This window comes from Megalobrama amblycephala, linkage group LG12 (genome assembly GCF_018812025.1).
Source record: "Megalobrama amblycephala isolate DHTTF-2021 linkage group LG12, ASM1881202v1, whole genome shotgun sequence".
Classification (NCBI taxonomy): Eukaryota; Metazoa; Chordata; class Actinopteri; order Cypriniformes; family Xenocyprididae; genus Megalobrama; species Megalobrama amblycephala.
This window is the reverse complement of record NC_063055.1, coordinates 7,994,599-8,009,068: the sequence shown is the minus strand read 5'-3', so window position 1 is coordinate 8,009,068 and position 14,470 is coordinate 7,994,599. Positions and strand designations below refer to the sequence as shown.

The window sequence follows — 14,470 nt, the reverse complement described above, 5'->3', positions numbered from 1 at the left end:
CATTGTGATACCAGTATGCGATGTAAATAGTCAACTGAAAATAATTCTCCTATCAGTTAAACTCTATGTAAAAAAATTTGACCCACAATGCTGCTGAATGAATTACTGATAAACATAGCTTTTGTGTTATTTTTCGTGACTGCATCATTTGATTATATTTCTGTGATGTTCGCATTGTTTGTTCTCTCTCACTCTCGAACAGAGCGCTTGGTTAAGTGTGTAGATCGCTGACTTTATTGATCTGAAGTTGACATCAGACTACATCTTTATATCTTTCTGTAATCTGCTAATTGACTCTCACTGTTTGTTTACTTGTCATGTCACAAAGGTGATCGTTTTATTTGTCAGTCCTTGCCCTTTACGTTCTGACCTCATCCTTATGGAAAGGATCTTAATGATTTTTGTCTCTCTGTCTATTGTGCTATCTGTATTCTTAGGCGAAACAGCAAGCTCAGATGAGGCATCAGGTAGCCGAAGACAGTAAAAACGAGTACCTGACATACCTGCAGAAGTTCAACAAGGACCAACACGAGCACTACTATACCCTCATACCACATATCTTTCAAGTAAGAGTTTGTCTTGATCATAAACAAAACATTATATTAAAATATTATAATGTTGATAAAAGAAAAATATGCTATTAAACTTTACTTTTATGTCTGATATGCATCAGTTGGACTATGAACTTCTCAATGTAATATTGTGTTTTCTCTTTTGCAGAGGATACAAGAGATGGAGGAGAGGCGGGTGGGTAGGGTGAGGGAGAGCATGCGGGTGTACACTGAGGTTGAGCGTAAAGTATTACCCATCGTCAGCAAGTGTCTGGACGGCATGACCAAGGCAGCTGAATCCATCGAACCTAAAATGGTACGTTAATTACTATGGCTCCTTTATGCTGAAAATGCACTGTGGTTCCGGATTACATAGTCATCTGTTAATCAGCCTATTGCCAGAATATCTTATTCAATGAAAATATTTTATTTAGGCCATAAAAATACCTTTTTAGCAGTGTGGTGGAGAATCAAGAACTGGATCTTGTTCAGAATTGATTCCATTAAAACACAATGCCCAATCAATGTCTAATGACTCTTTTAGATCGGTTCTTTTAAAGGTGCCCTAGAATTAAAAATTGAATTTATCTTGGCATAGTTGAATAACAAGAGTTCAGTACATGGGAATGACACACAGTGAGTCTCAAACTCCATTGTTTCCTCCTTCTTATATAAATCTCATTTGTTTAAAAGACCTCCGAAGAACAGGCAAATCTCAACATAACACAGACTGTTACGTAACAGTCGGGATCATTAATATGTACGACCCCAATATTTGCATATGCCATGTTCAAGGCATTACACAAGGGCAGCCAGTATTAACGTCTGGATCTGTGCACAGCTGAATCATCAGACTAGGTAAGCAAGCAAGAACAATAGCGAAAAATGGCAGATGGAGCAATAATAACTATTTTTAGTGATATTTGTAAATTGTCTTTCTAAATGTTTCGTTAGCATGTTGCTAATGTACTGTTAAATGTGGTTAAAGTTACCATAGTTTTTTACTGTATTCATGGAGACAAGAATTTCATTATTAAACACTTGCAGTCTGTATAATGCATAAACACAACTTCATTCTTTATAAATCTCTCCAACAGTGTGTAATGTTAGCTTTAGCCACAGAACACAGCCTCAAACTCATTCAGAATCAAATGTAAACATCCAAATAAATACTATACTCACATAATCCGATGTATGCATGCAGCATGCATGATGAACACTTTGTAAAGATCCATTTTGAGGGTTATATTAGCTGTATGAACTTTGTTTATGCAATGATAGAGTCGAGAGCTCGGGAGGGGGCCGAGAGCGCGAGCAATTAAAGGGGCTGCAGCCTGAATCAGTGCATTTCCAATTATGCCCCACAATAGGCCGTTAAAAAATTAATTTAAAAAAATCAATGGGGTATTTTGAGCTGAAACTTCACAGACACATTCAGGGGACACCTTAGACTTATATTACATCTTGTAAAAAAACGTTCGATGGCACCTTTAATGAATCAGTCAAAAAGATTTGCAAATCAGTCTTAGACTCAGATTACTACTTAAATATGAAGTAGTGTAATATCTGCACCACTAATTCAGTTTCTAAGAATCTTTATACAACAGTTCGTTCTGGTTTTCGAATCTGTGCAATATTCCCCCAGTATCAGCACTGGAACCGTTTCACCACTTGTATTGCTCCGCTTCCGGCGACTGTCATGGTGGTTGAGCAAATTCACCATATTTTTTTACAAATACTGCTGTTGTAGTTTTAAGAGTTTTTTTAGGTGAGAATGTAGTTATTTAGACCTCAAATATGTGGCTCATACATAAACATAGCGCGATTTTACAATTTTAGACGCTTTCGTTAGCAGCCGTTCAGCACTCATGTACCCGCAGCTTCATCGCAGCCAGGCCTTCGGGAATTTGCCACTGGCTCTTATGTAGATAGTGGTTAAACATGCGATATAATTCATTTGGGGTATATCAAATGGGCAATCTTTGGTCTTATTAATCTATTACTTGTTCTAGAGCAAAACAATTTGGGTTGAGGGGGAAATTAAGTTTCATATCTTTATATTTAGGCTATATTTAACTTAAATCCTGTACTAGAGCGCTGCTCTTGTACGTTTGACTAAATTGCTTGCTTGTGTTTATTTCCTATTGTCTTTATAATGGCTATTGTTGTTAATTTAAATATTGTTGTTCAATAAATATTATTTTATATAAATAATATGCCGTATTTGGTAGTGAGAAAAAGTCCATTAGTGATCGTGATATGGACTTCAGTGAGAGTTATATTATTACACCATTAGACTCTTATGAGTGATTCAGAATAAGGAAGATGTTTTAGCACTGTGGGAAATCCCCACACCTCTTAAAAGGACAAAGACAAAGATATTCTCAGCGGACATTCAAACAGATTTTTTTATAATGGATATAATATTACAGACATCGACCTGAAGAGTGAGTGCTATATCAGATGCAAGTAATATACTTGTTTAGTCGATCGCTCTCTCATAATACTGTAATACTCTACATAATACTATAAGCTACACAGCGTTCCTTCGTTACTAGTTCTAATGTGATGTTTTAGAATTGGTAATGGAGGCTTGGGCTCAACTGCTAAACTGTCAACTTGAGATTTGAATCTGTGGCGGAAGGAAGTAATTCTGCACAAAAGAGGGTTTTAAATACACGTTGTTTCTTATTTATTTACTCACTTATGCCGTCGAACTGTTGTATAAACGCAATATCACACTCGTCGGCGTGCGATATGGCTTTATATCAGCACGCTGTGATTACCTATGGACGAATCACGGCCGTGCTGATATAAAGCGATATCGCACGGCTACTTGTGTGATATTGCTTATATAATCAATAATAATAGTAAGACTTTACAATAAGGTCCCATTAGTTAACATTAGTTAATACCTTAACATTGAGCAATACATATGTTACAATCTTTTTTAATGTTACTTAATAAAAATATTACTGTTTATTGTTAGTTTATATTAGCTCAGGTCCATTAAAAAAAAATATTAACAGATACAATTTTTGATTTTAGCAATATATAAGTAAATGTTGAATTTAACATTAAGCTTTAGAAGTATTTTTGTTAGTTCACCTTATTGTTAAGTGTTACTCACAAATTTTTATGCAATATATATGTTCAAAATGTGTGGTAAGTATGATTTTTTTCTTGAAAAAAATCTCTTATTCTCACCAAGGCTGCATTAATTTGATCAAAATACAGTAAAAAGTATGCACGTAAAAAGTAATATTGTGAAATATTAATGCAGTTTAAAATAACATTTATCTATTTGAATATATTTTAAAAATTTCTCTGATGGCAAAGCTGAATTTTCAGCATTATTACTCTAGTCTTCAGTGTCACATGATTTTTCAGAAATCTTTTTAATATGCTGATTTGTTGCTGAATTAAAAGTATTAATTGCTTTCAAAAAAAAGTTTGCATAAAAAATTCCGCTCAAAGTGCTTCACAATTCAGACTATAAAAATTAAATAAAAACAGATGTATAAAAACACTTCACAAAAAAAAAAAAAATTAAAGGAGGCAGAGGAAATAAGGGCAACTAATAATTAATATTCAATGACTTATTGATGCACCATGTCACATATGATTTGAAAAAAAGCAGCACATGGGAGTTTTCCAGCTGCGAGGTGAAATCACTTTTCTAAATTAAGCCAGCAGATGAATAATATAGCACTTCAAAACGCTGACAGGATTTCTGTGATTATCGCTGGCCCACTTACAAGCTAACGAGTGGTGATTGTAATGGAGCATCGTCGCCCAGGTTACCATCAATAATTTACAGCTGCGGGGGAATCGCTGGCAGCTAACGGCTGATGTGCTTGTTGTCTGTCTCATCTGCTAAATCCCGTCCCAGTGCTCATGTGCCCTTCGCCGCCCTGTCCAAATATGGCAGATGGGAAGTCTAATTTCCAGCGCAGCACTAATTGACTCATACAAGCTGGGTTTTGCAGCAGATTTGAAGTGGCTTAACAACAAAGACTTAAGCCTCTCTGTGGCTTTTGGGCTGTGTGTGTGTGTGTGTGTGTACAGAATGTGTATGTCTTTTCAGAGATAGTGCGCTGGCCATATGAAGCAGCCCTACATTAACTCAACCTCTTATAGAAGTCATTTGTTCATGTGGTAGGGTTGAGGATGCCGTAAATATGCTAAAAATAGTCTCTTGGTCTGACCTGAACTGCAGGAGAGGGATTAGATCGAAGGGATTTACAGCAGTCTTATTTCTATGGTGGATGTGCATTTCATAGTCTGTAGGACATAATTGTTGTGACGATGGGTTGGATTAACCTGTAGCTCACATTGGAGAAGTCTGTATTCCCATAGGAAATCATCCATGATATTGTTTCCTATGGGATAGACAATGATAAAAAAAAAATTATAAATATTTTGAATATAATATTATTTACTTAATTATTTATAAAACGATTTACAATTATTTACAGCAACCCTATGGTGTGAGTATGTATCTTTAAGGGGTTAGTTCACCCAAAAATGAAAATTCTGTCATTAATTATTCACCCTCATGTTGTTCCACACACGTAAGACCTTCGTTCATCTTCGGAACACAAATTAACCCTTATGCGGTCTTCGTTTGGGAAGTACACTCAGGGTCTTCGGGGTCTCCACAGACCCCAGGCAACAAAATGCAATTTTGTAACAAAATACTTGTTTTTTTAAAATACATTTAATTTTACTCTGTTTATTAATGTTTTTACTCTATGTTTGTACAGTTTTTGGAGGATTTATCATATTTTTTAAATTTATATAAATAAATTAAAAAATATTTTTTTTAAATAGGTTTTTATACAAAAACAGCTTTTTATGTAAAATTCACTTTATAAAAGACCCACATTTCTAAAATTCATTCATGGGGATAACATGGATAATTTGACATGGTTTAGTGTAAGATTTTTGCCCATCTTTTGGAAAATGCAGTTTTAAAAGTAAAAAAACTATCATTTTTACCAGTAGATGGCTGCAGAGCTCCACTATATGCTATGTGCTATTTGAATGACTGAAAGACATCTTTTCATAAGTTTTTTTCAGTTGGATTCATATCTAAATATTATGAAATCACAATTATAACAATAAAGGGTACTTTTTGTCAAAGTTTAGTATTTTTTGTAATGAAAAAAAATAGTTTTTCAATATTGTTACATTATGATGAGACTCCACTGTGAAAATGGACAAAATTCATCCTCAAAATCAACATTTTGGAAAAATTAATTTTTTTCAGTACAAAAAATGCTAAACTTTGACAAAAAGTATTTTTTATTTTTATAATTGTGATTTCATAACATTTAGATATGAATCCAACAAAAAAAAACTTATGAAAAGATGTCTTTCAGTCAGTCAGATAGCACATAGCAAATAGTGGAGCTCTGCAGCCATCTACTGGTAAAAGTGATTTTTTTTTTACTTTTAAAACTGCATTTTTCAAAAGATGGGCAAAAATCTTACACTAAACCATGTCAAATTATCCATGTTATCCCCATGAATGAAAGTTAGAAATGTGGGTCTTTTATAAAGTGAATTTTACATAAAAAGCTGTTTTTGTAAAAATATTAATTAATTTATTTATTTATATAAATTTAAAAGATACGAGAAATCCTCCAAAAACTGCACAAATATGAAGTAAAAACATTAATAAACAGAGTAAAATTACATTTGTTTTTTAAAAAGCAGTTATTTTATAACAAAATTACATTTTATTGCCTGGGGTCTGTGGAGACCCCGAAGACCCTGAGTGTGACCCTTTTTTTTACACTAACATAAAAACAAGATATCACTCCGATTTTTTTTTCTTTGTAGATCTAGAAAGTGTTAACAACGGTACAAAGTTTCATGTCATTTGGACAAAGAGAATATTTTTTTTTATTTGAGCAAACGTCTTTTGGGGTCTGTGCAGACCCCAAAGACCCTATAAGGGTTAAGATATTTTTGATAAAATCCGATGGCTCAGTGAGGCCTCCTTTGCCAGCAAGTTAATTAACACTTTCAGATGCCCAGAAAGCTACTAAAACATATTTAAATCAGTTCATGTGACTACAGTGGTTCAAACTTAATGTTGTGAAGTGACGAGAAAAAATAAAATAACGACTTTATTCAACAATATTTAGTGATGGGCGATTTCAAAACAAATCGAAGCTTTACGAATCTTTTGTTTCGAATCAGTGGTTCAGAGCGTGTATCAAACTGCCAAAGCCACGCCCCCCAGTGGTGTACCATTGAAATTTCGAAACACTTATGACGTAACGAAGCCTCGTTTACTGAAATCACGTGACTTTGGCAGTTTGATACGCACTTCATGAAGCAGTGTTTTGAAATCGCCCATCACTAGATATTGTTGAATAAAGTTATTATTTAGTTTTTTTGCCGCACAAAAAGTATTTTCAAAGCTTCATAACATTAAGGTTGAACCACTGTAGTCACATGAACTGTTTACACAAATACGTCTTTAGTAGCTTTCTGGGCATTGAAAGTGTTAATTGTGTTGCTGGCAATGCAGGCCTCACTGAGCCATCGGATTTTAATCAAAAATATCTTAATTTGTGTTCCAAAGATGATCGAAAGTCTAACGAGTTTGGAACGACATGAGAGTGAGTAATTAATGACAGAATTTTCAATGAGTTTTTGTGTTAAATAATCATGATCACAATATTGGCCAAAATAACAAAGTAACTGTTAATTACTGACATTTTTAATCCTGTTTTTAATCTCAGGATAGTAAGCAAGTTGTAGAATCATACAAGTCTGGCTTTGAGCCGCCGGGTGACGTGGAGTTTGAGGACTACAGTGTGTCAATGAAGAGGGCAGTGTCAGAATCAAGCTTCCTGAATGCTCGCGGAGAGAGCAGACGCCGGAGCAGGAGCAAACTGTGGCCTTTACTCAAGAGAAATAAGGTATGGCATCAGACGGATCTTTGGATCATAAACACATGCTAAAAATCACAAATATGCAAATAAAAGAACAGAAAACTACACTGCACAATTATTGTCCATTGAGATGCAGTTATATTCAAGTAGTTTTATTGCTATTAAAGGATTAGTTCACTTTGAAATGAAAATTAGCCCAAGCTTTACTCACCCTCAAGCCATCCTAGGTGTATATGACTTTCTTCTTTCTGATGAACACAATCGAAGAAATATTAATAAAAGTCCTGATGCATCCAAGCTTTATAATGGCAGTGAGCGAGGATCAACGAATATGAGCTGAAGAAAGTGCATCCATCCACATCCATCCATCATAAATATGTGCTCCACACAGCTCCGGAGGGTTAATAAAGTCCTTTTGAAGCGAAACGATGCATTTGTGTAAAAAAATATATCCATATTTAACAAGTTATGAAGTAAAATATCCCACATCCGCACGAGCCGCCTTCCGTTTTGAAGTTACGAAGAAAGTGTAAACTGGCGTCACGTCAGATTCACTTTTTCCGTAAGTCAAATAGTGAAGGCGTAGGACTTAGCATAAACTTTGTGAACTGCAAGAGTTTGACACTTTCTGCGTGCATTGAATAAAGAAGGCGGCTCGTGCGGAAGCGAGATATTTTAGTTCATAATTTGTTAAATATGGATTTTTTTTTTTACACAAACGCATCGTTTCACTTCAGAAGGACTTTATTAACCCCCCAGAGCCATGCGGAGCACATATTTATGATGGATCAGCTCATACTCATTGAGCCCTATCACTGCCATTATAAAGCTTGGATGCATCAGAATATTTATTAATATTTCTACAATTATGTTCATCAGAAAGAATAAAGTCATATACACCTAGGATGGCTTGAGGGTGAATAAAGCTTTGATTAAATATTAAATAAATTCTGCAATATTCCATAAAAAATAATAATTTATGGTGACTTTAAGCAGATTCATTATCTGTTTTATGCATTAGAAAAACGATTGTTTTGATAGCGCCACAGTTTGTAAACTTGAGAATATACTGGATTACATGCAACACCTTTAATAAAGTTTGCAATGAGTTTTTTGTCACCGCATAAGAAACTCTGAATTGGCTTTGGCCTTGAATATTTCTCTCTCTTCATCTTCTCTCTTCCTGTCTTTCTCCATTCCATTTCTCAATGTGCTCCATCACACCCTCATCTGTAGCTTATGTCTTTGTTAGCGTCGCCCCGCCAGCCCCCTCCCCCTCCCCCCACCTCCCCGTCTCCGGACGGCCTCCTCAACGGCCCCCAGTCCCCACAGCAGCCCAAGGAGCCCCTGAGCCAGCGCCTCAATGACTTCATGAGCACCAAACACAAAATGCACTGCCTGCGGAGCCTGAAACGTGGGGTAAGTTGACGAGCCGCCACGTCACCTGTGTGTGTGTTTCCCGTGGATCTGATTGGATGACTCCAAACACTAAAGCACCATCAGCTCAGTTTGTTTCTAAAGTAAAGTGTCTCATTCTCATGCTTTTATCAATGCCATCCTAAACATATCTGTCTTAACAGAAACATAAAACTCCATGTTTTCTCTGTGTGTGTATTAACCGTTTCCCCTAACACGCTTTTTTTTGTCTTAACATTCACAGCTTTCTCTAAAGCTGGTAAGTCTGACTTGATATTAAAATGTGCTATAAAATCCTCAAGACTTTTCATTATAAACATTTATTTTATATATTATGCATTTTCATTTTGGCTACACATTGAATTTTCAATGGTTGAAGTAAAGTAAGTTATGGAAATTAAGTAAATATGATTTGACAGTCAAATTTTTGGCATGAAGTCACATTATAGCTTATTCTGTCCAAGAACTGCCCACTTAAAGGGATAGTTCACCCAAAAATGAAAATTCTGTCATCATTTACTCACCCCCAAGTTGTTCCAAATCTGTGTAAATTTATTTGTTCTGCTGAACACAAAGGACGATATTTTGAAGAAAGTTTGTAACCAGGCTGCTTTGGGGCACCATTGACTTCCATAGTAGGAAAAAAAATACTATGAAAGTCAATGGTGCCCCAAAACTGTTCAGTTTCTCACATTCTTCAAAATATCTTCCTTTGTGTTCAACAGAACAAAGAAATGTATACAGGTTTGGAACAACCTGAGGGGGAGTAAATGATGACAGAATTTTCATTTTTGGGTGAACTATCCCTTTAAGACAGGACAGGCCATAATCAATGTATGAATCTGTTGTGTTTGGTTTGTTATTTTTCCACTAATAATTTTCTGTATCTTTTTACAGGGAACAGGCCAGGAGGATTACAGTCATCTGCCCCCCGAGCAGAGGAGGAAGAAACTACAAGCCAAGCTCAATGACATCAACAAGGACATCCAGAAAGAGATGGATCAGAGGTAAATCATCCAGTAGCTGCCATGCTGGTAGTAGTAACAGCCTTCCTGCAAAATACCTCATCATCATGGACAAAATTGTTTAAAACATATACTACCTTTCAAAAGTATGATTTTTTTTTTTTAAGGAAATTATACTTTTGTTCAGTAAGGATGCAATAAATTGATCAAAAGTGACAGTAAAGACATTTATAATGCTACAACATATTTTAAGTTCAAATAAATTCTGTTCTTTTGAACTTTCTGTTCAAAAAAAGTTGCATTCCCACAAAAATATTAAGCAGCACAACTGTTTTCATCATTGATATTAATAAGAAATGTTTTTTGACCACCAAATCAGCATATTAGAATGATTTCTGAAGGATTATGTGACACTGAAGACTGGAGTAATGAAGGCTGAAAATTCAGCTTTGCCATCACAGGAATAAATTGTGTTTTAAAATATATTCATATAGAAATCAGTTATTTTAAATAAATAAATGCAGCCTTGGTGAGCATAAGAGGCTATCAAAAACATCAAAAAAAAATTTGATGAACAATCTTAAATAATGTAATGTTGATGTAACAAACACTTTCATAGGCTTATTGTTTCTACTAACTCTTCTTATAATTGTTTGTAGGGATGCCCTGACTAAAATGAAAGACGTCTACATTAAGAATCCTCACTTGGGGGATCCAGACAGTATAGATCCACGGTTAGAAGAAATCACACAAAGCTTGGAAAAATTGCAACTTGAGGCACAGAAATTTGAGGTGAGACCCTAACAAATTCGGCCAGATACCTTCAAATGTCAATAGTATCAGTGAATATTTATACTGTGATTTATGTGGTTTTTTTGTCTCATGCTCTGTGTATAGTAAAATATTGTATTTTATATAATGTTTACTACCTGTATTTAAGTATGTAGACTGTGTACATTGTAAATTGTGAATATTTTTAATACTGTACATGTGTTTGTGTATATACTTGTCTTCTATATATTCATGCTGCAGAAATTGCACCAAAGAATTTCACCACCTGTACACTTGTGTTCATGGTGTTGTGACAAAGTGATTTGATTTGATTTGATTTGATTTGATTAGAATGATTAACTATTACAAATAGAAAGATCTGTTGTTTGTGTGTTCTCAGGGCTGGCTGACGGAGGTGGAGAGGAAGTTACTTGAAAAGGGATCGGAGTCTCAGAGAAGACAGAGCAGTCATTTTGACTCGCAGGGCAACACACCTCTTACAAACAACTACGGTCAAAACCGAGAGAGGTACTTCAGTCCCTAGACAGCAGGGTCTGCCAAACTTGATGCACTGAAGGAGATATGTCACATTTCCTTAAAAGGCTCATGTAATGAGAGTTCATTTTACTTAGAAAACATACTCTTAACTTTCATTACTTGAAACTTCCCCAAAAAGACTGTGGATGCATCTCTGCACTATTTGACGTTATCAAAAAAAAAACTTTACTTACATTACAAGTGGACTTTATATAAAAATGATATAATGCGGTTTGATGCTATTAATACTGATCTTATTTACACACTACAGTAATCCTATAGGCGGATTGTGAATTCAGTACAGCCTCACGTGAGGCATGCGATGGTGTAACATTAACTGGATAATCTGACTATAACGTCAAAGTTAATTTTGTCTGTTTTACGCATTGCATGTCTTCTGCACATAGTCCGGATGGCAGCTACACGGAAGACCCCAGCACAGAGACGACGATGCAGTTCAAATCGCGCAGTACTGAGTTTGATGACGAATTTGATGATGAGGAACCTTTACCCACTATTGGAACATGCAAAGCACTTTATCCATTTGAAGGTAATTGGGAAAAAAATCACTTAATCATCTCCCAGAAGCAAAAATGTGTTAAAAACTGTGGCAGAAATTCATGATTGCTCAGTGGTTATGAAGTTTCTGGGATAATAAGTTTAAAGGTGCCGTAGAACATCTTTTCAAACGATGTAAGTCTAAGGTGTCCCCTGAATGTGTCTGTGAAGTTTCAGCTCAAAATACCCCATAGATTTTTTTTAATTAATTTTTTTAACTGCCTATTTTGGGGCATCATTAACTATGCACCGATTCAGGCTGTGGCCCCTTTAAATCTCTCACTCTCTGCCCTCCGAGCTCTCGACTATAATACAGTGCAAAAACAAAGTTCACACAGCTAATATAACCCTCAAAATGGATCTTTACAAGATGTTAGTCATTCATGCTGCATGCATGCATCGATTCCTGTGAGTATAGTATTTATTTGGATGTTTACATTTGATTCTGAATGAGTTTGAGGCTGTGCTACGTGGCTAACGGCTAATGCTACACTGTTGGAGAGATTTATAAAGAATGAAGTTGTTTATGAATTATACAGACTGCAAGTGTTTAAAAATGAAAATAGCGACGGCTCTTGTCTCCGCGAATACAGTAAGAAACGATGGTAACTTTAACCACATTTAACAGTACATTAGCAACATGCTAACGAAACCTTTAGAAAGACAATTTACAAATATCACTAAAAATATCATGTTATCATGGATCATGTCAGTTATTATTGCTCCATCTGCCATTTTTCGCTATTGTCCTTGCTTGCTTACCTAGTCTGATGATTCAGCTGTGCACAGATCCAGACGTTAATACTGGCTGCCCTTGTGTAATGCCTTGACCATGAGCTGGCATATGCAAATATTGGGGTCATACATATTAATGTTACGTAACAGTCGGTGTTATGTTGAGATTCGTCTGTTTTCCGGAGGTCTTTTAAACAAATGAGATTTATATAAGAAGGAGGAAGCAGTGGGGTTTGAAACTCAATGTATGTCTTTTCCATGTACTGAACTCTTGTTAATCAACTATGCCAAGGTAAATTCAATTTTTGATTCTAGGGCACCTTTAAAGTAGTGTCAACCAAAATGGGTTTTTCATTTATTTTTATAAATATCTAAAATAATCTGCATTTAAGCATAGTGTAATTTAATTTAATTTGACAAAATTTATATAACAATTTTAAGATCGATAAATATACAATGTATACAAAATTGGATTGATAATTGGCAGAATAGAAAAAAAAAAAAAAAAATGAATACAATATTTTAAATGAACAAAAATAAAAATACAATTACATTTAAGAATTAACAATAAAACTTTAAACAATTTACTCAACTAAACATTATAATAAAAACAAAATAAACAAGTATAACATTTAAAAATGACATTTAATTTGTGAGTCGTTTTGGATAAAAGTGTCTGCTAAATTAATAAAAATGAAAATTAACTAAAAAAATAAAACAAACTGAACAGTGAAACTGGTCATCGAACGATGCTGATATAGTAATAAAAAGAGTACTATGATTTTTTTTTTTTTATTAAGTTGACATGCTTGATTTGGAAACAAATAAACATTGTGTGTTTTTGCATCTGTAGGTCAGAACGAAGGAACTATATCCATGGCCGAGGGTGAAATGCTGTACGTAATCGAGGAGGATAAGGGTGACGGATGGACCCGTGTCCGCAAAAACGAAGACGAGGAGGGATACGTGCCCACATCCTACATCAAACTCTTTTTGGACACGAATGCCAAAGGTGCTATGACATACATATAATCCCACGCCACACCCGGAAAGGGTCATTAGTGAACGCCGTTTAACTGTACATACAGTAGAAGATCATGAAAATGTCCTCATTGAACAGAGGAAGCAGACAGCAGAGCAATTCCTGTTTGTACATGTTCAAGATGCCATGTGTCATTTCTCGGTTTTGGTCTCCGCATCCATAAGGGTAAATTAGGCAATAAAGACACAGCTGCTGTGAAATTTTATATATCTGATGGAATGGCATATTATGTTCATATTTAGCGTTATAGCTTGGCATTATGGTGGTTTTCTGCTATAACCAAGATATTTAGATACTCATTCATGTTCATATTTTTTTAATGATCTACATGCAATCAAATACTTTAAGATTAGCAGCAAAATGATTATGAAATGAGTGGAAAAACAAACATTCTGAAACCTTCTGGCAATAAAAACAATTTACTAATATTTTGACCTTAAAACTACAGAATAAGTAGCAATCCTGCATTTTAACTCTAGTCAAAGTGTGTTTTTAATTGTAATAATTTTTGTAATAAGACGTCGAAATATCTGACTTGAGAGAATCTTTTGCATGAGAGATGGAATAGAATATTTTCTCAGGTATGTTTACGTTGGTGTACATCCTTGTACCTCAAATCCTGAATATACAGGATTTTTTTCTTTCCCCAATGGCAAATCACATTCAATTTAAAGGGATAGTTCACCCAAAAAATGAAAATTATCCCATGATTTACTCACCCTCAAGCCATCCTAGGTGTATATGATGTATCTTCTTTCAGAAATATATTTAAAAATATATTTGCTCCTCCAAGCTTTATTATGGTTGTGAATGGGGGGGCCACATTTTGAAAATGCATCCATCCATAATAAAAGTAATCCATAAGGCTCCAAGGGGGTTAATAAAGGCCTTCTGAAGCAAAGCGATGAGTTTTTGTAAGAAAAATATCCATATTTATTTAGTAACTAAAATAACTAGCTTTCGACAGAAGGCGGAAGAGTATCC

The 14,470-nt window shown here is 35.0% G+C and overlaps 1 protein-coding gene across 4 annotated transcripts in view; it reads left to right on the top strand.

The window, feature by feature from the left end:
• The window catches only part of fnbp1a (formin binding protein 1a), a 31,880-nt gene that overhangs the window by 15,314 nt on the left and 2,096 nt on the right, over window positions 1-14,470 (top strand). For 2 of the 4 annotated variants that reach the window (XM_048209325.1, XM_048209323.1), the window contains 10 exons: window positions 438-566; window positions 721-867; window positions 7,310-7,489; window positions 8,699-8,881; window positions 9,123-9,137; window positions 9,776-9,885; window positions 10,503-10,635; window positions 11,015-11,142; window positions 11,559-11,701; window positions 13,298-14,221. In XM_048209325.1, coding sequence (XP_048065282.1) covers window positions 438-566; window positions 721-867; window positions 7,310-7,489; window positions 8,699-8,881; window positions 9,123-9,137; window positions 9,776-9,885; window positions 10,503-10,635; window positions 11,015-11,142; window positions 11,559-11,701; window positions 13,298-13,476 — 1,347 coding nt within the window. In that variant the 3' untranslated portion in view covers window positions 13,477-14,221. Of the gene's footprint in view, window positions 1-437; window positions 567-720; window positions 868-7,309; window positions 7,490-8,698; window positions 8,882-9,122; window positions 9,138-9,775; window positions 9,886-10,502; window positions 10,636-11,014; window positions 11,143-11,558; window positions 11,702-13,297; window positions 14,222-14,470 lie in introns of those variants that run through there. The other 2 variants (XM_048209324.1, XM_048209326.1) reach the window with 2 other exon arrangements.